Source organism: Myotis nattereri (assembly GCF_964212035.1).
Source record: "Myotis nattereri genome assembly, chromosome: 4".
NCBI classification, from domain to species: domain Eukaryota; kingdom Metazoa; phylum Chordata; class Mammalia; order Chiroptera; family Vespertilionidae; genus Myotis; species Myotis nattereri.
The window spans coordinates 53,710,402-53,737,704 of NC_138079.1; the positions used below are offsets into that span (position 1 = coordinate 53,710,402).

General features: G+C 38.1%; 1 protein-coding gene across 8 annotated transcripts in view; it reads right to left on the minus strand.

Annotated features, from left to right (window-relative positions):
- Nucleotides 1-27,303, minus strand: part of MCTP1 (multiple C2 and transmembrane domain containing 1) — a 442,261-nt gene that overhangs the window by 50,204 nt on the left and 364,754 nt on the right. For all 8 annotated transcript variants that reach the window (XM_081088724.1, XM_081088723.1, XM_081088722.1 and 5 more), the window contains one exon: nucleotides 16,940-16,993. In XM_081088724.1, coding sequence (XP_080944850.1) covers nucleotides 16,940-16,993 — 54 coding nt within the window. The remainder of the gene's footprint in view (nucleotides 1-16,939; nucleotides 16,994-27,303) is intronic.

Sequence of the window (27,303 nt, forward strand, 5' to 3'; positions counted from 1 at the left end):
GCTTGATACATTCAACTTATAGTACATTTTCAAGGTGAATTACTAAATCCTCAAAACCTGACCTTCTAATGAAGGCACTGATGCAAGCACAGAGCTGGTGAAAAACCACAAAGATATAAAAATGCATAGATATATGATCAACTAGGGACAAATTTTGATGGAATTATCACCAGATCTCTACAGGCAAGGAATATCTGTCAAACATGCCTACCATAGGCTTTGATTCCATTAATTCCTCAAGAAAAGACATCAAGTAGAGTTCTGGATACCAGGTGTGTAAACACGTAGAGATTCTGATATTACAATATCTTTCACATAGAAACCTGAACACAACCCAACCAGATGCAGCAGCCCGTTTCCACTGGGAATGCTACCTACCCTTTTACTACTGGTATCATTATTTAAATGTTTAATGTAGGAGAAACTGAAGGCCAAAAAAGAACACGCCTGCACTTAATTTCAAGTGACAGCTAATACAGTGCATTAAAGGTGTAATACTATACACATGGTAGTTATATATAAATAGTAACATTAAAAGGGGTTACAACATTCCTCAGACATCCTAAGTCTAAAACACTTAAAAAGCACATTTGCAGTACAACGTATCTTAAATTATTTTAATTGGTTTCAAGAAGACTTCAGATTAATGATGGGCTTTGACTTTTTCTGATTATAAAAGAGAAACACAGATGAATGCTTTTTAGGCAGCCTAACATCATTCCCAGGTAGACTGCCCTGTAACCTGTGTTACTTAAATCCCATTAACTATCAACGAATGGCATTTTCATATTAAGTGTTTTATGTAAATTTTGTTTTCCGAAAGTTGTTAGTTATCTTAATAAATATAGCTAATGCAAAATGTCTTTTTCTTTCTTTCTATTGTTCTTTCTTTGCATTCATTATCCAGTAACTTTTAGAAAGAGAAAGGGGTTGGTCGGAGGAGGCAGAATGACAGAGCTGGAATACTTAGCAACCATTTCATTGTTGAGGGATATAAACTGGATATATATATATATATATATATATATATATATATATATCCCAGTTTCCAGTTACATTCTTCAGGTAGATTGCTTACAAATAATTTATCTGAAGAAAAAAATCAAGCAAATATGTCAGTTGTGGAAGTTTATTTTTCCATGTGTTATCTACAGATAAGCCAGCCTGTACTATTACATTTCTACTGACATAATTGTGCATGAATTTTGATCTGATTTGGTATTACATGGTGCAAAAGGTGAAACATTTTCTCTAATATCTCCCATTAGAAAGGAAAGAAATTGCCAAAGTATGAAATCTGAGGACCTTGATTCAGAAACTATGTGACTTTGAGGTCAGCTCAATGGAAAAAAGAACTTGTTCAAGCACCCCAGGCACTGCAGGCTGTGACAAGCAAACGTTAATACCCAGAGTAGTTCCTCTGTTGGATAATCAATAAAATCTTAACATTATCAGACTGCAACAGCTGTATGTTCGCTTATCATATTTCCTTGCATGTCTCCAAAATATTCAAGCATGGAATCACAGAGAATACAGATGCTGGCCCTGTTCCCAAGTCACTGCTGATCAGAATACTCAGCTAAGACACCAGAACCAAGAAATAGCATTTATGTGCACAATGTGCCAGATATTGATTTTTAACATCCACATATGCTACCTCACTCCAGCAATAAAATGTTAGCTCCAAGGATCCCTGAAAAGAGTCTTGACCGAGCTACTTATAGTTTCTACAACAAAATTTTTAGAGATATCAGTGATCTTTTAAATCCTATGAGAAATGTCCCTGAAAAAATTAGTAAAATACCAGATGTGAACTGTTGGCGATTTCAAATTATATTTTCTATAAAGTAGGATTGCTTATGTTTTAAAAAAACATTTTCTAATCTTTTTTCCTGACTTGACTTTTTACTTTTGGCAGCCAGGAAGCAAGTAAAGCCTGGTTAACCTCCAGGACACAGGGCAGTGGCATTTTGCCCTCGTTCATGAATGGAGGGCAATGGATGTCCATTACAATTTAATAGGGATTTAAAATATAATTTTTGTTGATTTCAGAGAGGAAGGGAGAGGGAGAGAAAGATAGAGACCTCAATGATGAGCATCACTGATCAGTTGCCACCTGCATGCCCCCTACTGGGGATCCAGGCTGCAGCCCAGGCATGTGCCTTGACCAGGAATTGAACTGTAACCTCCTCGTTCATAGGTCAACACTGAACCATTGAGGCACACACTGGCTGGGCTAATTAGGAATTTAAAAATGATTCTTTACAACTTCTCCCTACTCTCCAACTAGCTTCAAGGGAGAGCTTAGGTAGAAGATGAAATTTTGGAACTAAATCTTTATCTATCAGCAAAGCAAAAGATTTAAGAAGCCTTTGAGATTTCAGCAAGAAGAATGACAATTCATACAATTCTTGGGTATTTCTCATATTATAAATTAAAATAAAATAAAAATATGTAGGATAATAAAACTTGGATATATCGGGCAATTTAAAAGTCCTACTTTGTTTCATTTTTGAGATAACCTAATTCAGCCCTATGTGCTGATAAGCCTGGCTTCATATTCCTTTCTGCTACAAGATGTCTAATAGAGAGGCATTTGCTCTGGAAGTATGGCTGATTTATTTTCCAAAGATAGCCACAGAATATCTCCCATTCCTTAGATTCTTACTAAGAATGGCCTTGATACTCCTGATTAAGAAGTACAATTGGCCCTGGTCAGTGGATAGAGCATCAGCCTGCGGACCTTAGGGTCCCGGGTTCTATTCCAGTCAAGGACACGTATCTTGGTTGCAGGTTCCTCCCTAGTCCGGGCCCTGGCTGGAGCACATGCAGGAGGCAACCAATCAATGTGTTTCTCTTACATCGATATTTCTCGCTGTCTTTTCCTCTTTCTTCCACTCCAAAAATTAATGGAAAAATATTGTCGGGTGAGGATTAAAATAAAAAGTACAATAGAATTTGTCCTCTCTTTGAATCTAAGTTGGGCTTAGTGAGTTTTTTGACTAATACTATATGACAGAAGTGACATTCTGGGACTTCCATGGCTGGGCCATGAAAAGCCTTGCAGATTCCACTTGGGTCTCCCTCTGAGAACCCAACTGCCATGTTATGAGAAGCTGGCAAACAACCTCTAATCACCAGACAGAGCCACCTTGAATATTCAGCCAAGTCGAGCCATTAGGTGACCATAACCCCTAGATATCTGGCTAGAACCACAGGAGAACTTTGGGCAAGAACTGGTCAGGTAGCCCAGTCAACCCACTGAATGATGAAAGAATGGTAAATTATTGCTTTAGATCACTAATTTGCGTGTGTGTGTGTGTGTGTGTGTGTGCTGTTATGCAAAATATAATGGGCTTTAGAGGGAGAAAGACGAGTTTGAAGTCTGGATGTTTCACTTCTTTTGTCACTTTTAGTGAATTAGTCTAGGTCTCAGAGGTGTAAATCTTTTCATCTAAAAAATAGTGACAATAGTAACTGCTTCTCAACTGACCCATGTTCCTCCAGCATCATAGTTTCCTAATGACTCCTAGATCAAAACCAGAATAAGCATGGTTACTTTAATATCTTTCCTCTAAATCAACTTTTGAGGCAGTAAATATATTTTGTCTCCTTTTACATTGATACTTCTTGTTTCTGCATTGGATCTGTGTTTACTTATTAAAAGCACACTAAAACGGTAAAAGGCACTGTACAAGGTCCGATTACCATCATTTTTCCAAATGCTCTCCTAAGACCTAGTGCAGTGATGGCGAACCTTTTGAGCTCAGTGTGTCAGCATTTTGAAAAACCCTAACTTAACTCTGGTGCCGTGTCACATATAGAAATTTTTTGATATTTGCAACCGTAGTAAAACAAAGATTTATATTTTTGATATTTATTTTATATATTTAAATGCCATTTAACAAAGAAAAATCAACCAAAAAAATGAGTTCACGTGTCACCTCTGACACGCATGTCATAGTGCCGGGAGCTGGTCCATCCTTGCTGTTTCAAGGGACCTGGCATATATAGCATACTGTTCTTAATATGTTTGCTCCCCTTAGCGCTGTGTGTTTTAACCAAGGTCACCTCTCCGAGAAAGGTTGTTTCCCCAGGTAGGAATTTTTCCCTGAAGTTAGGGAGGGAATAAAACCCCTCAACTAAGTGCCAGGCGGGTAATTAATCACTTTAACTATGAACAATCATGCTTAAGCTACATAATCTTTACTCCCTGGAATGGAGATAAGAAACGCCCTAACCTTTATAATAGAGATTGACAGGATTAAAATCAACTGGTATAAATACAGATGTAATAAGACAGCAAGACACAGAACTTAGGAGACAGAAAGAAGACAGCACCTACACAGAACCTACAGACAGAAGAACTTCGCTGGAGAGAACATGGCAAAAGATCCTGGACTGAACCTGACTACAGAAATTGGCAAGAGAACCTGACTAGAACCTGGTGACTGAACTTGGCTGGAGAACCTGGACAGAACCTGGCTGGAGAACCTAGCGAGGGAACATGGCTACAGAACCTGGCTGGAGAATCTGGAGAACCTGGCTGGAGAACCTAGCAAGAGAACATGGACACAGAACCTGGCTGGAGATCCTAGCCAGAACTTCGCTGGAGATCCAGACCAGAACTTGGCAGGAGACCCTGACAAGAGAACCCGGCTATGATGATCAACTGAACGCTGCCTCCGTGTCATTCCTTCTTCGCCGACTCCGTCCACATCTTTGGGGACCCCTGGACCCGCTGGGGTTGGACCCCGGCATCATAGGTTCACCATCACTGACCTAGTGCCTAGGGAAAAGAGGGCTGGGCAGGCATAAAGGACACTTTCTCTGAATATACTGATGAGAATGAGCTATGGCTATGCAAAATTGCATTCCAAGTGACCTAGTTGTCATCTCCAGGAGGGTCAACAGGCTTTGCTACATCATGAGTGGGAAGGAAAATTAATCAGAAGATCTGTTTTCTGATCTCATTTTCTTCATCATCAGACAAGTTACCTTATTCCTAGCTTAGCTTCTTCTCTATTAGGTAAGTTAACTTGTGTTTAGGCTCAACTACTTCTCTGTTTTAGATACTTTAGATACCTGGTTTCTAGATATTAGAAACATCATCTGGTTTCTAATCTTAGCTACTACCCCATCAGCCAAGTTAATCTTGCTGATACTAAGCCATGCGAATGATTCTTGATAAGCCAATACACAGAGTTATGGTGAACATTAAATAAGGTAAGGGAGGGAAAGTCCTTTGAAACATGTGAAGTGCTACACAAATGTAAAGATATCTCAGCTAGGCATCTCCCGGTCATCTGCACCCAAAATGTCCCTAGTCTATTAAACATAAATTTGTTTTCAATAATCTTACTATATTTACTATGAAAAATTGATTTCAAATTTGTTTCTTTCTATTCTCATTATTACTATTCAAGAGAAAGATGCGATTATTTCTTTTTGGGACCACTGTGGCACCTCCTAACATATTTCTCTACTCCAAGTATTATTTCCTTTTTTATTCCATCCTCTGTCCTATTGCGAAAGTTTTCTTCTTAAAGCACAAATTTCACCATGATAATTCCCTACTTTTGAATTGCCTTTGATTCCCCATTGCTTGGAGAATATAATTCAAATTCCTTAGATGATGGGTAAAACCTTCAGTCTTTCTCTCCCTCCCCCCGTCTCCCCCCGTTGGCTATTAATACCTTTTCATGGTTCACTTTTTTTCTAGAAGACTTTAACAATAATACATGGAACTTAATATGAGGTTCAATACATTGGGAAATTAGAGACTTTACACAAGACAAATCCATAAAGTATGACCCTTCTTGTGGGGGCAGAACCTTCCCTTCCACTAAGCTGAGAGAATCACGTGACTCAACACAATCATCTCATACTGCCTGTTGTTCTAATTTCAGAGATTGGCAGTCTTGGAGACAAAACAAATTAAAATATAAATAAAACTCAACACATTCAACTGCCTCAATTCCCCTCTCCATTTTCCCTTTTCTCATTTTTGTCATATAACCAGATGGCATGAGACAGAGCCCTGTGGGACAGGGTTAGGTGCTCTGCTGGCTGAATGCGAGGCAGACCCATGAGTTCCCTGAGCTGACCGAGAAATGTACTTTCAATCCACAACTTGGTTTTGTACCTGAGAAATATAAGCAGAGGGAGGGAATGAAAAAGGAGCTACAAGACATGCTGGTGGGAGGCCTGATGTCCACATCACATGACTGCCTTCACAAACTTCAATTTATCTTTCCAGTGTCATTTCCTCCAATTCCGCCTGTACTCTATGTTCATACTACACCATATACTTCTTGATTTTACATACTACACTTCCTCTTACATCCTCATTCATCCTTCAAGACAAGAAAAAGTGCTACTTCCTCTATGCAACATTTGCTGACAACTCTGTGAAGATAGTCACCCTCCTGTTGTCCCCATCCTGTTCATAACGTTTTCCTAACGTTTTTCCTCACTGTATTATAACAACCCAGGGTCCCATCAGGCAGTGACTACTGAAAGCCCATATTGTGTCACATTTATCTTTGTCTACTCAGTGATCTGTCCTCAATATATATGTTAATGGGGAAAAAAGTATTATTTTTCAGTTAGAGAGACAAACAGCAAAATGGTTAAACCTATATCTGAGATTGGGCTTCAAGGGGTTGGGGTAGTTCTGTGAACTTCGAAAGAAAAAAATTTTAAATCCTTTCTGAGACTGACTTTATTTTAAAAAAAAATTAATGTTTTATTTCAAATTACAATATTAAGACATTGATTCACAGAGAGTGGGTGGAATGGAATGATGTATTTATCAGCCTAGACCAGTGATCGGCAAACTGTGGCTCATGAGCCACATGAGGCTCTTTGGCCCCTTGAATGTGGCTCTTCCACAAAATACCACGTGCGGGCGCGCATGTACAGTGTGATTGAAACTTCGTGGCACATGCGCAGAAGTCAGTATTTTGCAGACCACTGGCTTAGACTAACTTATGTTGCAGTAACAAAGACCTCAAAATCGTAGGGGCCCATAGAAACACAGGTTTGTTTTTTGCTCACACTGCAGGACCATGTAGGTGCTGTGACATCTTTATTCCAGAACCCAGGCTAAACGAAGACCTCCAAAGTGGACCATTCCAGCTCTATTTCAGAAGGAAAAGAGAGACCACAGAGCCAAGGCTAACTCCTGCTAGTCCTACTGGGAAGTGGCATGGGTTAGCATGAGTGAGTTACATATCAAAGCCTGAGATCATGAGGCGGGGAATGATATTTTGAACAGAAAGCAATCTGCCAAAGATGCTATTAAAGACAAACAGGTGACATTGTCACTAACACGTTAAATCCTTTAGCATAGTTTCTTGTTGACAGGCATTTAAGAAAACACCCTGCTAACGTGATTACAGTCATACATCTGTGTTTACTTTGAGTCTAACTTAAGTTGAAATTTTTTAAAAAAGTATCATACAGTTTTCATATCTATTTATTTTATATTAAATATGGAGTATAATGAAACACAGAAAGTACAGTATTGTGACAAGATTCCGGATAATAGAAGCATGGACCCAATAAAACTGAAGGAAGACCTCTCACTGCCTACTTTGGACATCTATTAGACATAGTGGATTTTTTAAATAGAAAAAAAATCTTGATTGTTAAAGACTCAGAGTTTACCTGGCTTTGGATTTTCCTTAAGAAAAAAAGACTTGTGTTAAAAAAGTTTTTTTAGTTCAGCATATCACCAAGAAAAATAACCCACATGCCACTGAAAACATTTTGGTGAAGCGCACATTTGAAGTCATGTTCCCATCAAATGATGTCAACACTATGAGAATTTCTGACATTTGCTTTAATATTTCTCGTTTGCATGTAACCTGATGAAAATAGATACCTCTATTTGCATAGCCAACTTATTACAGGCAAAGAATTCCTATTTCATGAACTCCTTTTAGAATCTGCAGAGTCAATGTCTTTAACATGGTAAAGGATTTCTTTGCCAAACAAACTTTCAGGCAGAATAAAAATCTTGGCACTCTGGGCTCAGATGGAGCATCTGTGATGCTTGGCAACACATCTGGTTCTGCTGCTTTGGTGAAGAAACATGCTCCTCATCGCAACATGCAGTGGTGTCAGCCGGTGTCAACGACTCTGCCAGCAACCCTGAAAAAAATCGTGTCTATTCCTACGAACATTGTCAACTTCCTGAGAGCCAGGGCTGACATGCTGCTATTTCGAGAGGTTTTGTCAAGAAATGGGAGTACGGGAGGAAGCTCACTGCTGCAATACAGCAATTAACTTGCTTTCCAGAGGGCCTGTCGTGAGGCGTTTGGTTGCCCTTCAGAGGAAAAGTTCTGCTTTCTTTGAGGCAGAGGAAATCCAATTATCAGAATAATTCAATAGGAAAAAGTCCATTCCTAGTCTGCTTTACTGGGTGGATATTCTTGCCAAATTATCTAGGTAACTCTTTCCACTTACATTCTTTTAGTTCAACTGTCATGCTGGAAGGGCATGTCGGAGGCAGTTTTCCACCTGAACATTCCAAGGCTGGGTAAGTGCTTTGGCAAAGTAGAGCAAGGAGCGACAAACATTGCCAGTTTGTTTACAGATAGAAACCCATAGACAGCTGGAACCATTAGATAATATCTTTGAACGCTAATTCTGCCTCCAGTGATCTTATCGTGAAACCATGAATACTTAATCCTCATTAAAAGACATAATGTAGCACACTAACGATGCAGACTTTTCACAGGATGATCTCACTGACACAGTATGGATTCAGCAAGGACTCTGGAGAACTCCAAGAATCCCTCCATGTCTAGCCCTCCTCTAATAAAGCCACAGGGGCTCCCATGCTGTTTGTGACTGTTTCCTTTGCCAAGTCAGTGTTTTCAACCCCCACTGCCATGAAACTGAAAAGTCATAGTCAAACAGATGTCAAAAGTAAACAAGCCTATTGCTATGTCAAAAACCACTCCATAATGTCAATATCAAAGCCAAACATCAGCCTTCTTGTAGAGGCTTACTTTTTTACTTACAAAATTTGCATTTATCTCAGGCATTAACATCATGAGGAAGGTGATAAGCGTCGGAGAAAAATGCCTTTATAAAGTTACTTTATTGTCTTTGTAAAATAATTCAATTTCCATGACAAAAAATGGTATTAAACAGTTTGTATACATGTTTTTATGCGTTTTCTTCAGAGGAGGAAGTCTATAGCTGTCTTTAGACTCTCAAAGTGTCTGCAGCCTAAATAAGGCTAATACCCTCTGCCGTGGTGCTTTGTAGAGTGAAACATTTTAAGGAACAGAATAAATGTTGTGAGGAAGCGAAATTCTTCTATTGAAAAATAAAGCTATCTAAACGGTAAAGGGACCAGTTGCACTGGAGATGGGCACTAACCCACTCTCATTTTGGGACAAGGTTTTAGAATAAAAACGGAAGCAATCTGGATAAAAATATTCAACTTGTTAGGTACTGTTTTTCTCTTATTCAGTGAAGAACCTGTAGCCACAGATATGTTGAAGAGTAGGACTAAGTTAATAAGGAAAAATTAGGAGCCCAGATCTAGTGCTTTACAGTGTTGTCTTTTCTTGAGAAGTATAGAAAAGGCATCTGGAAGGTCCCTGTATTAGTTCCCATTGCTGCTGTGACGAATTACCATGAACCTAGTGGCTTAAACAACACAAATGTGTTATCGCAGCAGGTCTGCGGTTCAGAAGTCGGAAGTGGTTTTCACTGGGTTAAAATCAGGATGTGGGCAGGGCTATATTTCTTTCTGGAGGCTCCAGGGGAGAAAGCATTCCTTGCCTTTTCCAGCTGGTAGAGGCACCCACATTCTTCGCCTGTGACCCTCTTCCTCCATTTTCAAAGCCAATACAGCAACTCACCACCCCCTCACCCCACCCTAGTCAGTTTGTGTTTTCATAATGCCCTGGCTCTGGCCTTGGCAGTGTACTTCCACTGCTCATCCTGGGTCTTGTGCTTGTTGAGCATGCGGTGCAGGGCACGCACTTTCTTGGGCTGCAGACACGGGGGCTTGTAGAACTTCTGAGGTTCTGAGTTTGCTTAATGATAGTGATAACAAGGGCAATGGACTTGCAAACAGCTCAGCTCTTGGCGAGCTTGAACCTGGTGCCACCTGTCATTTGGCAAGGAGTTGTTGGGAGAATTCCACCTTCAATTCACCCAGGTATTTCAGAGCTCTTCCTTCTTGCCCTGAGGGCATGAGCATTGGTTTGGCCATAGCTGTGCAAGCAGCCATCAACTGCCAGACACTCTGATGGCCTCTTCCTCTTTTAAGGATACTTGTTAGATCAGGTCCACACAGATAACCCAGGATAACTCCCAACTGTAAGGTCAGCTGACTAGCAATCTTCATCCCAGCTGCCACCTCAATGCCTCTTCGTCATGCAGTGTAAAATATTCACAGGTTCCAAGGTTTAGAACAAGGTCATCTTTGAGGAGCTATTATTCTGCCTATCACACCCCCCATCAATTAGTATGGTGGGAAAGGACTGAAAGTGCCAGGGAACAGTGAGAAGTAGAAATCAGAAGTAACCAGCCCCTAGTGGGGGATGATTATTCCCTGACTGTACTACCAAAATATTTAAGGATCAGGCTTGAGGTCATCTGCATCTGTACTTGATTCCTACCCCCCTTCCCACCACCCCCGGAAAACCTAGTCTTAAGGAAGGGTAAAGATGCCAATCTTGGAAAACCTGAGTGTTAATCCTGACTCTGCCACTTATTGTCTATATCACCTTTGGCAATTCACTTGAGTTTGGCTGAACCCCGATTCCTCATTGTAAAACCAGTTTCAACTAGGAGAGGCAGGGAGAAGATGTGCTGGGATGTGCTGACTGCCAGGGATGCTGGGAGGAAAGTGGATCTCATGGGATCTCCTAAGTTCCACCGGCCTTGGAAGGGAGTCCTGGGATGAGAAACAATTGGGTGCCTCTGCTGTCAGAGGCCCCTAACCCCAGACTTCTGCTAAGGAGTCTGGCTCACACCAGCTATCAACCAAATCTCAGTCCTACTGGAAACTTCCCCCGATACCCCAGCCAGAGTCACAGTGCTGTGGAACCTCTCACCAGGGACTCAGCTAGGTGAGGCGTTTGGGCTCTGCCCTCAGAACTGCTTGGGGGCAGCACTAGCTGAAGCCTGAACAAGGATGCAAAGTGCATGTGTACAGGCAGAACACCTATTGCTTCCAGCCTTCTGACGCCCACCTATCTCAGGTATCCTCCAGCTGTAATGCTACTGTGATTCTAGATTAAGCAGAAGTGTTTCTACCATCTCAAGGTCAGTGGGCTGTGACCTCAATGGGTCTAAGCACCAACAGGCCCCCAAAAGAAGGAATGACCCCATCCCCACCTTTTGCCAATTTTCTTATTTGCTCTTCCACCCAGGAGACAACAAAGGGAAAAAGCCCGTGGTGCTGGTTGCTTGCCCACGCTCCCCTCACACAGGAGCAGAATTAGATAATAAGCAAGTAGAACATATTGTGCTATGACTGTGAAATATACCTGTTTATTCCTCTGGTATGAGATATTTCCTATAATCTTTGAAAGGACATGTCTAATTTGTTTCTTGAATAATAGTTATGTCGTGACCTAGCAATAAACACATACAACGAACACAGATATTGTCCCATTTTTGTTCTAGAGCAGCGGTTCTCAACCTGTGTGTGGGTCGTGACCCCTTTGGCGGTCGAACAACCCTTTCACAGGGGTCGCCTAAGACCATCCTGTATATCCGATATTTACATTACGATTCATAACAGTAGCAACATTACAGTTATGAAGTAGCAACGAAAATAATTTTATGGTTGGGTCACAACATGAGGAACTGTATTTAAAGGGCCAGAAGGTTGAGAACTACTGTTCTAGAGCATGGGTCTTGATTGGTATATTGGGCAGAATTATGAGATGGCTGTGAAGATTCCTCCTCCTAGTGTATATGTCCTGTATAATCCTTGTGTGTGAGGGGATTTAGGAATATGATAAGATTGTCTTCCCCGTGATTAGGTTATGATGGCACAGTTCCTTTAATAAAGGGAGATTATCGCCCTGACTGGTTTGGCTCAGTGGATAGAGCATTGGCCTGCGGACTGAAAGGTACCGGGTTCGGTTCCGGTCAAGGGCATGTGCCTTGGTTGCAGGCACATCCCCAGTTGGAGGTGTGCAGGAGGCGGCTGATCAATGTTTCTCTCTCATTGATGTTTCTAACTCTCTATCCTTCTCCCTTCCTCTCTGTAAAATATCAATAAAAATATATTTTAAAAAAATAAAAAAAAATAAAGGGAGATTATCTTTGGTGGGCCTGGCCTAATCAGCAAGCCCTTAAAGGGACTAGGCTCTTCCTGAAGAAAGAGTTTTGAAGTGTAAGAGAGGTTTGACACAAGGAAGATGATCCACTGATGGCTATAACTGTGGAGGGGATGCACTAAGAGTGGAAAGTGGTCACTAAGAGTGAAAGCCAACAAGAAAATAAGGGATTCGGTCTCCTAACCATGAGGAACTGAATTCTGTGGACAAACTGAATGAGCTTGGAAGTGGATTCTTCTGTAGAGCCTGGAGGTGAGAATCCGGCTTCCGTGTGAGCCTGAGCAGAGAAGTCACGGGAACCATGCCTGGACTTCTGCCCTACTAAACTCACGGCTAATTAGTTGTTTTAAGCCTCTAAGTAGTTGTGCAGCAATAGAAAACTAACAAACTAATAAAATGGTATTCTAGTTAAGTGAGACTTGGGATTTTTTAAAAGACCTTTTTCTTATATCCTGTTTCCCTGCTTTTCTTTAAAGTGTTGCTCTGTTTTCCCTCCACGAAGTTATTTCATTGAATAACATAAAATGCCATATTGTTAGATTAAAATCTTCTCTCATATCATATATGAGAGTTACAACGTTTTCTCCCTCCCAGTTGATTTGAGATGCAAAGATGTCTATGCATGCTTTGGGCTGGAGAATCAAACTGGAAAACACGGATTTCAAGAATTAAAGCAGACAATCTGTGCATTTTGAAGTAACTCAGATATGTTTCATTCAAGGCATCCAGCTATCTTGATACACAGCAACCCTGATATAGCAGTTGAAGGTAAAGGAGAAGTAATGTGAGCATAAGTGCTTGGACATTTTAATATCTTTTACCAATAAAAAACAGTAGAACGCCACGCATCTGAATTCATGCTTTTCCCAAGGAAAACCTGTATCCTACCTTCTGCTTCCTGATATGCAGCTGGATCCTATTATAAGGGTAAGACACACCATGGGGAACATGCTTAAACTTTTTAGGCTACAAACACGAAAGTTGATATTCATTAATTATATGTCTACATTATGCAGATTGACCACTGTATTATATACAACATAGTGAAAGTCACTATTAAATGGCTTGTTGATAGCTCCTCCTAGGTAATTTACTAAAACTTACTTACTGAGAGTCTGTTAACCACAAAGGCAGGATTTGGTGTCAGGTCAAAATCAGAACAAACTGTGACTTTGTGGTTGATGGCAGAAAAAAATATTCTACATCAAAGGGAGCTGAGAACACAATGTGATGTCCTTTTAACATTTAATTCAGGAAACACTGCATTTCCAGCAAAGCTTAACGTAATGCAGGTAAGTGAAAATATCAAAATGTCAATGATTAAAACCCACCAGTTAAAACCTATATTCTCTACCTTTGTGAAAATTATAGAATTGAATTAAGAGAAAAGCCACTGAAATTTAGATTTAAGTAAATGCCAACAATGGATTCTGGAATAAGTCTGAGGATCACGAACCCTCAGCTGAATAATGGTTAGCTGTTTTAGTAAAAAGGAAGAACTCACACACACATACAAATACTCAAAAGGCCATAATGTTCAAAACTTCAAGGTCGGAGGATTCAGGTAAACCATGACTTAGCTTTTACCAACTTTAACCAAAGTCTTCCCAGGTGCTAAAGTCAGCACTAGAGAAAAGCTATTATAAAAGCACTATGTTAAGTAATTAGAGCTTTGTCTGCTTCAACTTCTTATACCATCTATATAATTATGTTGAGAGAAAACACTCCAAGCTCAAATGAAATAAATGACTTCAGTTTATGCCCACACGGACCTTGTCAAGTAGCCAATGACTTGCCCTTTCATTGTGAGTGACTAATATCAATGTTGGCTCTAAAGAAAGACACTTTTCATAATCGCCCAACAATCTGCTAAGTGAAAACATATGGATAGGCTTAGGCAAAGCCTGCCAGGGGTCTTTGCGGAATGGAAAACAGGTGCTCTCATTCTGTGCCACGTAATACCCCATGTACCCCCAAGTCCAAAGGTTAGAGGACTAATAGTTGCCTTGTGGTAATCAGGGAAAGCCAAGACACTGGCCCTGGTGAAACATCTGGGACATATTTTACATACTTGCAACATATGCTTCAGGTTCAATTAAAGTGAGGCTTTGGCACATTTATTAATCTTTTTTACTTTTATCCTATAAGAGGACCCACTGACCTGACCCTAATATTATACCATATGAGAAAACAGAGAAATAATGAGAGCGAGAGGTCAGCACCTGCTCGTATGGCAAAAAATACATTTGTTTTCTCATGAAATTCCATTACGCATGACTCTATACACAAACTTTAAATAGAGGAACCAATGCATTTTTAAAAGTAGGAAATTACCCTTCTCCCACTCAGACACACTGATAGCCAAGACTTACAAAATTTACCGCTGCGAGAGCCAGTCAAGAGATGGAAGCTGGTAAACAGAAACTTGAAGGACCCCCTCATATTTCCATTTCTTAGAGTAAAAACTTTGTATTTCAAAATATCCACTCTAAGGTTTTCTTCTCTATCATGCAAGCCCCTAAAGTATGTTATAAGTTATTACATTTGAGATTTTCTTTTTGTTCAGATGTGATTTTTATGCTATAAATTGCATTATGAATAAAAAGAGAAACCTCCTTATATATCACTCAAATAAAGAACTGGATTTATGAAAGTCAGCTCACAGTCCTTTCAGATGGAAAACACACTGTTCGTTGGCATTCTGTACAGAAGAATACAGTTGAATTCACATAGTAATTTAAGCACTCCTTTCAATCAACTTTAGAAACTAGATCTAAAAACGAGTTAGCAAGGCGTTATCAATTTCAGACCACCAAACACTGGATCACAAAGATGCCACTTCAGAGATCTGCTCTTATGTCCACCATGGTGTATTCTACTTGGCATCTATGTTTTGGTAAGCTGGTTAACCAGGTGTGCTATTGATTTCCCACGGCTAACATCCTCTCTCTTAAAAAATGACCATAAAGACGGGATTAGTGGTATAGAATACCAACAAACTGGCTATAAAATAGAGGCTGACTTCAAGCAGGACACTGAAGTACTAGACTTCACTAAGGGTTTCCATTTATTAACATTTCTGGGGAAATGCCCGCTGTCAGAATGGATCTTTATAGTAGCTTTAATAATAAAGCAGCAACAAGCGAGGGAGAATGGCCATAAATGGATGGCAGCTCAGTGTTTATCAGCAGAGAAATGATGATTCAGAGCTGGCATGTTGCCTTAAAATACAGTCTCTCTACAGCTCTACCACTGACCTTAACAATAAATCATATCATTTATTGCCATAAGTGTATGCTCATGTTATTTAACATTAAAAACAAGCACATAGGTGTTTTTGCAGAAAGATTTTTGTTAGTTTATATTTGATGATGTCACTAATGACTAAATGATGTACATAAGAAAAATTTTACATAAAAGCTCTATCAATTTAAAAATGTTTGAAATCACATTAGAAGGGAGAAAGTGTGTGTGTGTGTGTGTGTGTGTGTGTTTCCATCTTCCTTTAAGCATTAAATATTAGGGAAAAAATCATTTGGGAGTTAACTAATCACTGTGAATTTTTTTTGACATTTTCAATGCTAACTTCCAGCACACAAAATCTTAAACTAAAATATAACTGTACATCTCTACTGGAACCAAAGGTCAAGGGTATAAATGAAGATACACTGTTTTCCTCCTTTCTTCAAAAAAATTTCACTGCTATACTAGAACAGAATTCAGATAGTTTCTGGTGAAGGTCAAAATCTGGTTTTAGATGCTGAGCAGCACAGAAATAATGAATGATAGCCTCCCTCCCTCCTCCCAATCTCACCCTAGGACTTTTTCCATTTTAGATCTTGACCTGCCCAAGCACTATAAACCAGCATCGCTGCCCTCCTTGCCACAGACAGCCGTTCTTCCAACCCCAGCCGCGGCTGCAGTGGCGCAAGGTCATTCTAATTCCTCCCTCCAGTTGTCCTCTCTCCCCAGGGGACAACCAATCCAAGCAGTCCCAGAAGCTAGCTGTTATTTACCGTGGTCACCATCCACACGCCAACCAGCAATTGAAAAATGGGCCTCTCTGACCACACTTTCCTGACCAAGGAGCCATGGGGCCATTCCAGGTCACGTCTAAGCAGGGGGCAGTAGCGCTGGGATTATTTAAATGCCCTCCGCTCACATGTGTTCCTCTGATGAGCAATTTTTCGAAAATTACAGATGACAATATCCATGTTCGGCTCATGCAGCCTGCTATTTTTTCTCTTCTCTCTTTTCCCCAAAGTGTAGCCTGATTTGTAATACTCAAGATAGGACAAATTTTTGCCCTTCAAAAACAGTTGTCACTGCCGTTATCTTCACGCGAGCTATCAAGTTCCAGACAAGCTGAATTATTTTTTTTTATTTTTTTTTGTTCCTAGCAGAAAAATATTTGACCCAGCTCTGGACAAAAGCGAAGAGGATTTATAGCCCTCTCTCCTCTTTGCAACATGCGGTGGCATTGTTAGGATGATAAACAGCACTGTCCAATTTTCTGGACTCGAACACTTCAACTCCTTTTTTAACTGTCTGTGAGAACAGTGTCAGGCCTGCATTTCCCCATCCCCAGGTACCCAAGTGCTGGGAAAGATAATTACCTTGTCATCTTTGTCATCTTCTTCTTCCTCGTCCTCTAGCATGTCCTCCACTACCTGCAGACAGAAACAGAAGTCGTTTTCATGCTCTTAAAAGAGGGAGTTTTGTTCTGTCATTTTGAACCTTTTGGAAATGAAAACTTTATTAACATTTGAAACAGAAGCACGGAGAGGGAATATTTGATCTAGAGATAAGGATGAGGGAAATGCCATGCCTTTAATTGATTAAAACCAGGGAACTGAATCCCAGTCAGGAAAACCCATTGTGTGAAATATTCTGTGACAACTGAAACAATTTGAAATAATGCATAAGGTAAATGAACATAATTTGAGAGATGCTTTAAATCAGGAAATTTCCTTTTTACCTACACTGCTGTCTATATTAATTAGGCACTTTAAATTTGGAGCTAGATAACTAAGCAGAAAACAGCTCTGCTATTTTTAATTTACTTTCCAGCAAACTCTAAGATAAAGAACTATATCTGTTCATTGATTTGTGCTGGTGATCAATGGCATAAAACTAACATCATCTCTCATGACTCAAATTTTAATTCTTATGTATAAATGTCAAGTTCTAACTATCTCTGTATTACTTTTTAATTTTATGAATTATCTCATATGCTAACTTTAATTCTGTGATTTTATAACAAGAATGAACATTATTATTGAAAACTAGAAATATAGTCAATAATCAAACATGTGTAATATGTATAAATATAGGTGGATATGCATGTATGTAGGTGGGTATACATGCATGTCTTTTTTTTATATTTTATTGATTTTTTTACAGAGAGGAAGGGAGAGGAATAGAGAGTTAGAAACATCGATCAGCTGTCTCCTGCACACCCACTACTGAGGATGTGCCCGCAACCAAGGTACATGCCCTTGACAGGAATCGAATCTGGGACCCCTCAGTCTGCAGGCTGACGCTCTATCCACTGAGCCAAACTGGTTAGGGCACATGCATGTCTTTTAAATGGTTCCTGGCTTACCTACCTCAGCAGAATGGAATAGTCATTTCGGATTCACCACATAATTTCTGCTTGCCTCAATCAGTATATAACTATAGCCATTATTTATTTATTTTTAAATATTATTTTATTAATTTCAGAGAGGCCTAAGGGAGAGGGAGACAGAGAGAAACATCCACACTGAGAATCATGGATCGGCTGCCTCCTGCACGCCCTCTACTGGGGATCGAGCCCACAACCCCGGCATGTGCCCTTTAGTCCACAGGCTGACACTCTATCCACTGAGCCAAACCTGCCAGGGCGTACAGCCATTATTAATGGAACTTCAACCTGTTTCAGGTGTTGTATTATGGTTTTACATACCTACACACAAAAACATATCCCATAGAAACCAACAACTAAAAAAATTGGCGGGGGGTGGGGGGTGGGGCACCCTAACCGGTTTGGCTCAGTGGATAGAGCATTGGCCTGCGGACTGAGGGGGGTCCCAGGTTTGATTCTGGTCAAGGGCATATACCTTGGTTGCGGGCCATCTCCAGTAGGGGGTGTGCAGGAGGCAGCTGATTGGTGTTTCTCTCTCATTGATGTTTCTAACTCTCTATCCCTCTCCCTTCCTCTCTGTAAAAAATCAATGAAATATATTAAAAAAAATTGGTGGGGGCATTATTCAAGTAAGTGGCGATTTATTATGATTCTATTTATGTCAATTCTCATTATTGTGACCTTTTAATTTTTTATCTAGTCTGTACCTCCATCTCTGAATAAACTTGATAGAATAGTGATTAACAAATATTTTAACCTTTCTCCCAAAGCTCATAACTTTAGAAGATAGAGACCACCAGTCCTTCTCTCACATGACTTTCTGATACAAACAGGAATATGCTTAATTATTGAATGAAAACTTCAATAACTAAGACTGTATTATGCAAACAGTTACATAAACTAAGATAATATGTCAGGAATCCCAGTTATTCTAATAATTTTTCTCAGATATTCTAAAAGCATTAACTGCTTTAAAAGAATAGCCCAAAAACAAGCCTTCAGAACTGATAACTCACAGCATCTGACAACCTGTGAGATGGTTCCTAATATCATACTTTAAATATTTTATCATATGGTAGAATTCCTTCGTTTGGACATTCAGCATTTTGAAGAAACCATAGTAGCACAATATCTGTTTCCAATATCTGGTGAGAGTTTACACTTATTTGGGGATGTACAAAGCAATTCAGCCTCAGCAAGAAAGAAGGATTCTTGACCTTCTCTCTATAACTATATCCTGCCACTCCATAGCACTATTATAAATCCCCTTGTCCAAGGAACACAGTGCTAGGTACTGTGGGAATACAAAATGAGGAACACCTAGATAATTCATCTCTACTCATGTCAGCTCTAAAGAGGCTTATAACCCAGTAGAATTTAAATGAGGACTATCAGATAATTTTTCATGTTGACTTTTAATTTGCTGAAATGCTTAAGTATTCATATACTAAGTATACAGACAACAATAATTAGGTGCTATATGCCAGGCTATTCAAAACTGGACTATTTGTGATGGAAATTTAAATAGGAAAAGCAGTCACAATATTTCAGTATATATGTTGCATCTAAAGAATTCACTTCACAAATAGCTGAACTAGAACTTAAACCAGACTGTGGGACAGTAGAGAGCAACCTCTCAACCCCTACCCAGTTTGAAAAGAAAAGAAAAAGAAAAAAATTCACCTCTCACAAGATTTTTAAAAAATGATTATAATTTTGTATCTCTAATAAAATGATGTTTTAGTCACTTATCTATTTTTTTTCCCGATATCAACCTAAGTGGCCATTGATAGACAAATAGATTAAAAAGTTTACGCCTCAGCCATAAGCTAGAATGAAATCTTGCCATTTGCATCAACACAAATGGACCTAGAGAATATTATGCTAAGTGAAATAAGCCAGACAGAGAAAGACAAATGCCATATGATTTCACTTATATATGGACTCTAAAAAAATAATCAAACAGAAACAAACTAATAGATATAAAGATCATTTTTATGTTTGCCAGATGGGAGGAGGGTTGGAGGGATGGGTGGAAGGGGGAAGGGCTTAGGAAGTACAAATTGATTGTTACAGAATAGTCATGGGGATGTAAAGAACAGTATAGGAAATATAGCCAATAATATTGCAATAACTGTGTAAGGTATCAGCTGGGTACTAGACTATAAATGTCTCATCATTATTTTGTACACCTGATGTACTAATATACTAATATACTATTATATGTCATATACTAATATACTATTGTATATTAGTATAATATACTAATATACTATTGTATATTAATATACTAATATACTATTGTATGTCAACTGTAATTGAAAAATAAAAAAATTATAAAAATAAACAAATAAAAATTGTGTCTATTTTAGGTATACAACATAAATTTTATAAATTAATTTGAGAGAGAGACAGACAGACAGACAGACAGACATTGATTGGCTGCCTCCTGTATGCTCCTTGACCAGGGATGAAACCTGCAACCTGGGTATGTACCCTGACTAAAAATCTAACCCCCCAGGCTTTTGGTGTATGAGACAACACTCCAACCAACTGACCCACACCATACGATGATTTGATATACATTAGATTAAGTGATTTTTTTTTTTTACTAAAATTACCCATGCAAAGTCATTTATCAAAAATTTAAGAAAAATAAATACTATACTTTTACTCCTGTGCACAAACTCCAACAATATTTTCAAAAGTTATTAAGAATGTATTATATGCCTCCCCTCTTTAGTACTTACTATCATCCTGCAGGTGCTAGGAAGACAGAATGGTGGTGTTAAATTGTGCCTAAGAGATGGCAAGATACATAGTGGGTGTTCAAGAAGTTTGAGAGTGAATAGATGAATGCATCATCTATTCTTCGTATCCTTGAACACAATTCAGTAAAGTGCCTATCATTTATCCCACAGAAGAAATAGCTGGCCTGGGAAGACTTATACCTAATCAATGATGCAGATTAATAAAAGCAAATATTCAAAATGGCTGGAATAGTTGCCTGGAAATACAATCCATGAATATTTAACCTTCATTTTAAGATTTGGAGACCTCTACTATCTTTTTTTAAAAAGAAAATATGTTTTTATTGATTTCAGAGAGAGGAAGGGAAAGAGAGAGAGGGATAGAAACATAAATGATGAAAGAGAAACATTGATCTGCTGCCTCCTGCCCGTCCAGTACTGGGGATCCAGCCTACAACTTGGGCATGTGCCCTGGTCAGGAATTGAACCATGACCCCCTGGTTCATGGGTTGATTCAACCACTGCTCAATACTAACTAGGCGATCTCCAGTATCTTCTAGTTGATTTTCAAAAATTCAAAATATTACTGAACCATAAAAAAATCAAAAGTTTAATTTACACATTTTACCAATCAACTGCAAATCTTATGTTCAAGAATGACTCAAAGTGATCTGCAGATTCAGGCTCTTCATTTGTGAAACCAAAACTGTTCTTACCCTTCACAAGTGGGTAATTGGTTATGCACAATTGCTCCACAAATGTGCAGGCGGCACAACCCAATGCAACCATTTGCTTTTACATTTGGCAGAAGAGTGTTGTGTTAGCAGGAGGCCTTTGTGTTGTGTTTAGTGCTCTAGTGAGGGCTTTCCCCTCCTCCAGCGCCCTTTTAATGTTACACCATAAATATCTACAAGTGAGGATTTATAATATACAGGTGGCTTTCCTATCAATGCCTCTAAGTTGCTTCAGAATGTATCCCACTATTATATTTTGCTAAGGTGAAGTTTAAGGTGGCTTGAAAAATGGAGATAATAATAGCACCTATTCCACGTGTTAATCAAGGATCCAATGAGATAGTATATTTAAAGTGCTTAGCAAAGTTCCCGTATTGAAGTACTCAACAATGTTTGCTATTAATAAAAATAAAAATAATATTAATTTAATAATATTTTAAACATTATTTTCTGAGATTACATTTTTTTTTTCTGGGAAAAATATTCAGTGTTCTTAACCACATACAAAATTTCAGTTCATGTTTTACTAACATTAAGAAACACATAGAAGGGCACAGGTAGAAGCATGGATAAAGATTTCAATTAAAATGATAATGCTTTCACAACTAATTTTCAGGCTTTAATGGTCCAATGAAATAGATGGCTTTGAAGGCAAGAGTGCCTCAGAAGCTAGTCTGTGCTTTAAGACATGAGCCCTGGCCAAATACAATGAATACAGAAACTGCAAACAGCTTTTAAAAACAAACTGTATATATCACTGAAGTACGTTTAATGACTGCACAAAATTGCAACATTTTCCAGAGAACTCAAATAACACCTATTATTTAGAAAGAGAGTGCTAGAGTTTAACACTTAACTAAGGAAAACAAATAAAATAAAAGAGTCCTAGTGTCAAATTCCAGCCTTTTCTCTCCAAATAAAAAAGAAAATGACTACTTAGTTTTGTTTTCAAGTATACAAAGTCCAGTTGCCCAAACATTTGTCAGCAATAATTCAATAACAATACATATTTCCTTAAGGAAAATAATGAAGAGAAAAATGCATAGGTTAGAAAACATACATTTTTACAGTAGTTGTTCTTCCCCCCCTGCTCTTATTCTTAAGGGGGAATAACTTAGATGGGCTCTAGAATTCTCTTTCCAAATTATGCTTTCTGATACCTTGCTTGAAAACAAGTAGTATTAATCAAACAAAGGAAGGGCACCAGGGAAATCAGAAAGATGTAATGCAAGCAGTTAAAAGTGACATGACCTTCTGTAATGTCGCTCGTCACAGACTTATATGCCACACACTGGAGGAAGGTCTTGAAAGAAACTGATTCTTGGTACTATTCCTTGAATGTAATACTAATAAAGATGACATTTTTAAAAACACACATAGACAGCCCCAAATGCAGCATGCCAGCTACATTACAGCCCCACAGAACAAGCAGATAACATTATTTTTAAAAGCACATTTCTCCTTTCCTAGTCCATATTTGCTGGACATTTGTCATTACCATATAAAATATAATATGTGGCTGTACATTGAAAAAATATATTTTCAAAATGGAACAAAACTGCATCTGTAGAATCTATGTTTTTTATATAGTTGTATGGCAGTTCTTTTTAACATTATGACTTTTAATTATAATTCAATATAGCTAAACACTATGATTTACAAGGAAATAAAATTTTATCTGGCTGAAAATGTTAATAATAATAATGTTGGTAATCTGAATAAAAATATGGCATGTTCAGAATTATTCCACCAGACAAAGATGTATAAGTGAGGAATCAGACGGATGCAGAGAAGGAAGACCAAGACAGTGAAAGGATGAGGAAAAGTGAATTCGGTAAACTTCAAATTAACATCATTATGGGACAGTGGTTTTAATATCAATTTAGTTTGCAAGTTTTTAGACTAAACTTTCAAAGGGGGTTTAAAGTTCCATGAATAAGTATTAAAACATGTCATATTATGATTTTTCCCAGGGATAAAGCCTTCCACTAATTTATACCCCTTTAAACAAAAAGGAACCCAAAGAATCTTGGTTATGTTAGCCTTATCTCGAGTACCACAAAGCCCAAAACCCTCAAAAGCCAAAGCCGACACAAACCAGTTTCTTTTGTATGTTTACTTTTCTCCTAGGAAATAATCTTTGAGTTAAGTAGATGTTTTGCTGTGTTCAGAATGAACAGTTGCACAATTCAAATCGCTTTACTCAAACAGTCTATAAAAAAAAAACCCCAACATATTAAGTTAAAGAAATCACTACTGTCCTGATATGCAACTGTGATGTTAAAAATTAAAAAGAAAACTGTCACAAAAGGAAGAAGTTTCATATTTAATTTCATATTCATAGAACATCCAAATGGCACACATGCTATTTGGATACACTGCAAAGTAAATGCCCGTTTCCACCCTAGAGACGTGGAAGAATCTGGGGAGAGTAGCATCTTCAACATGGTCTGGAGTCCATTTATTCCATTCCATGTGTGCAGAATCCAAGCAGAGCATGCATTTGTGTGCCAGTGGATTTATTACATGTGTTAAGTATCACAGGGGCTGAGAAGATGCATATAATTGCTCAGATTATTTCAGATCTCTTAGAAGCACTGGAGGTCAAGCTGAAGACTTTTGTAGGTGAGCCCATGCTGCCATTTTCAGAACAGGACATGTGCTTCTCATGGGATTTTTGAGGAGGAACTTTTACGAAATGAATGGTGTGTACATATAATTTACCCCACTTTTGAAAAAAACTAGTAAGATTCATAAACAGGTCTGGGATATACTGTGTCATTGAGTATATCTCAAAAGCAAATGCATATATGATGGCTGTTTAGTCTGATTCACGCTATTAAGAATTTGACCTTGGAGTATTTCAGCCACAGTTGTCATCAAGATAACTGAGCCACTAGATGTAATAATAATTAGTGTGATAGACTTGCCGTGAGGTTGAATATATTGTAGTACAAAAGAAGGCAGACTAAAAAGAAAAGCATTATTACTTACTGCTAAAAGACTTCCCGATTTTTACAGAGACACTCAAATACAATTATTTCTTCTTACAGAATGCATTTCCTTGGCTCATTCTGGGAAGTGCCATGTTGTAATTTAGTCTGATTCTTAATAGGAAATGTGGCTTTAATGTGGCTTTCAGATGACTTTTGATGCATGCCACTGATTACATACAGCCTGTATTCTGCATCATCAACAGCAGCATTCTTATTTGCAGTGTAATATGCTTTGCTGTAAGATGCAAGGACAGTGAATTTACTTTACTGTCCAAGAGTACGTAACCTTTTACTTTTTAAGTGTCAGCCTAATACGCAGAAAAAACCCTTCCATTAAGAGAGGCTAAATATATTATAAATTCTATAATCAGTATAAGCATCTTAAATGAATTTCTTGTATTTCCTTTTCGGTATTCTTAAATGTTCATTCTTACACTTACACAAAGCACTGTGAACTGAATTCTTGTGGTTATTTGAACTATGTCTCCATCTAAAGGCTTCACAATGTATTGTATTTTTGCTTGCAGGGGAAATTCTAATCTTGATTGTTTTTAGGATATTGCATACTAATTCAATTCAGTTGGGGGAAATAGGTCAACTATTAACCTACAGTATGCTTTTTAAATAATAATGCTTTCTTGAAACTATATTATTTTTCAGGTTAAAAATGTACACAAAAGGTCAAATTATTGAATTGCTTAATGTGCTTTGCAAATGAAATGAAAAGATAACCATTAGATTTATAAGTCATCTGTTTTGATAAAATTTAATATTTGTAAAGCAAAACATTTTTCCATTAATAATAAACATATTTAAATTAAAAGGAAAATTATGTATCTAAGCCTCTCTATATAAAATCAAATTTCCATTCCAGAGTCACCAATTTGTAACAAAAAAAGGAATAATTTGAAATATTTAAATATTAAAAACAACCTAAGGAATTTTATTTTTTGTGTCTAATGAAGAGTCTGCATTGCCTATGTAAAACATTTTCTGCAAAGCAAGAGGAGCTGCTCTGACGTCTGTGAGCACCATGTCCTCCAATCCCCAGTCTTCCCAGAGATGCCCTTTGCTCTAACCCCATCTTATATGTTCTGGGAGCATTAAAGCCACAATAGGCAAGAAGTTCTTTGTCAGGTAAATATATAGTTTAGCACATGCAATGCAGGAAAATGCTACACTTTTGAAACATCAGGGACCTTTAAAGAATAGGATTGGAAAACCAAAAAAAAAGAAAAAATCATTTACCTTGGAGATTAACATTAGGAAAATTTATAAGGTTTGATTCACTTTTTACAAAAATTCACAGCTACTGCCTATTTGAAAGAATATATTGGAAGTAGTGAAGGGGGTCAGGGGAATCGGTGGACATTTGAAGAGAAAAATATTCTGATGCTAATTTGATTTTTTTCTTGTGCCTAGAATATTTTGAGGCCTGAGAATATTGTCAAAAAATCTAACTTCAAAAATGAAGCATGTTTTGAATGTCACAAATCATATAGTCAGAAAACTTCATTTTCCCCCTTATATCCCTTTTCTATAAATAATAATGAAAAATAGTTTTTATCCTTTTTCTTTGTAAAGAATAATCACTTCACAAAGGACAGCCCTTGTGGGCTTGGACCTACATTTGAACTGGAAGAATGTCTGTGGTGAATGGTGAATTGTAGCATAAAAGCCTGAATGAAAAGAATGTTCATGAAACCTCACACAAAACCTCCATACCCATTTTATCGTGAGCTTCCCACAATACAACACAAGAGCTCCACATTCTAGGAAAAGCAGGCCCAGTCCACTTATCATTTCGGCTTTATGTAGTGTACTGTGTGATTGCTAAATTAGTGCATAATGCATTTATAATACTTATAGTACCAACATTCAGTTAAATAACCTTTATGTAAGATTTATGTTGATTTTTTTATTTCTCATTTAATGGCAAATTATGAAGAGCATGTTTCATAAAGATAATTCTCTATTTAAATTCATCAGTCCATTAAATATTAAAATTATGTTTCTGATGCAATCGAGAACAAATTTGTCCAGCTTCAGTGATTATTTGCACTCATAAAAATTAGGCTTGATTAATAAAATTTAAATGCTTGATTAAGTTGACATTTTCATGTCCTATTCTGATTTATTAAAATTAGTCCCTGTGCCCAGGCCTGGTACACTAGTATAGGTTTACCTTTCCCCTTCTCTTAGTTGACGTCCAGAGAAAAACTGTTAGGAAAAAGTATTTTGCTTTAAATTTAGTGATGGTTTCAGGGAAATGCCCTGTTTTTACTCACTGGGGGTAGGGAGGCAGCCTTTGTGTTTATGCATTGTGCATGCTGTAGATTTGTATAACAATAATCAAGAAAATGTTTCTTTCAAATATTTATAGACATGATCTGTGAAATGGCATATGTTTCTAGTATTTCTGTAAAATTCAGTTTCCAAGAACCTTTAATCTGTAGAAAATTGGTCAAATATCTGCATCTGCTTTTTCTGTTGATAAATTTACTTTTTTGTCCCTGTGTGACTTCCATATACATAGCAGGGGGATCATAGACTTTATATATATAATATTAGTGTTGTATTTCAGGCTTTAGTGTTGTATTTCATATATACATATATATTGATTTCAGAGAGGAAGGGAGAGGGAGACAGAGATAGAAACATCAATGATGAGAGAGAGTCATTGATTGGCTGCCTCCTGCATGCCCCATACTGGGGATCGAGTCCACAACCCGGCCATATGCCCTGACCACTAATCAAACCCTGACCTCCTGGTTCAGAGGTTCATGCTTAAACATTGAGTTACACTGGCTGGACAGGAAATCTTTTGGTGACAATGCTATTGTCTTTGTCTACAACCTCAAAACCAAGAATGAC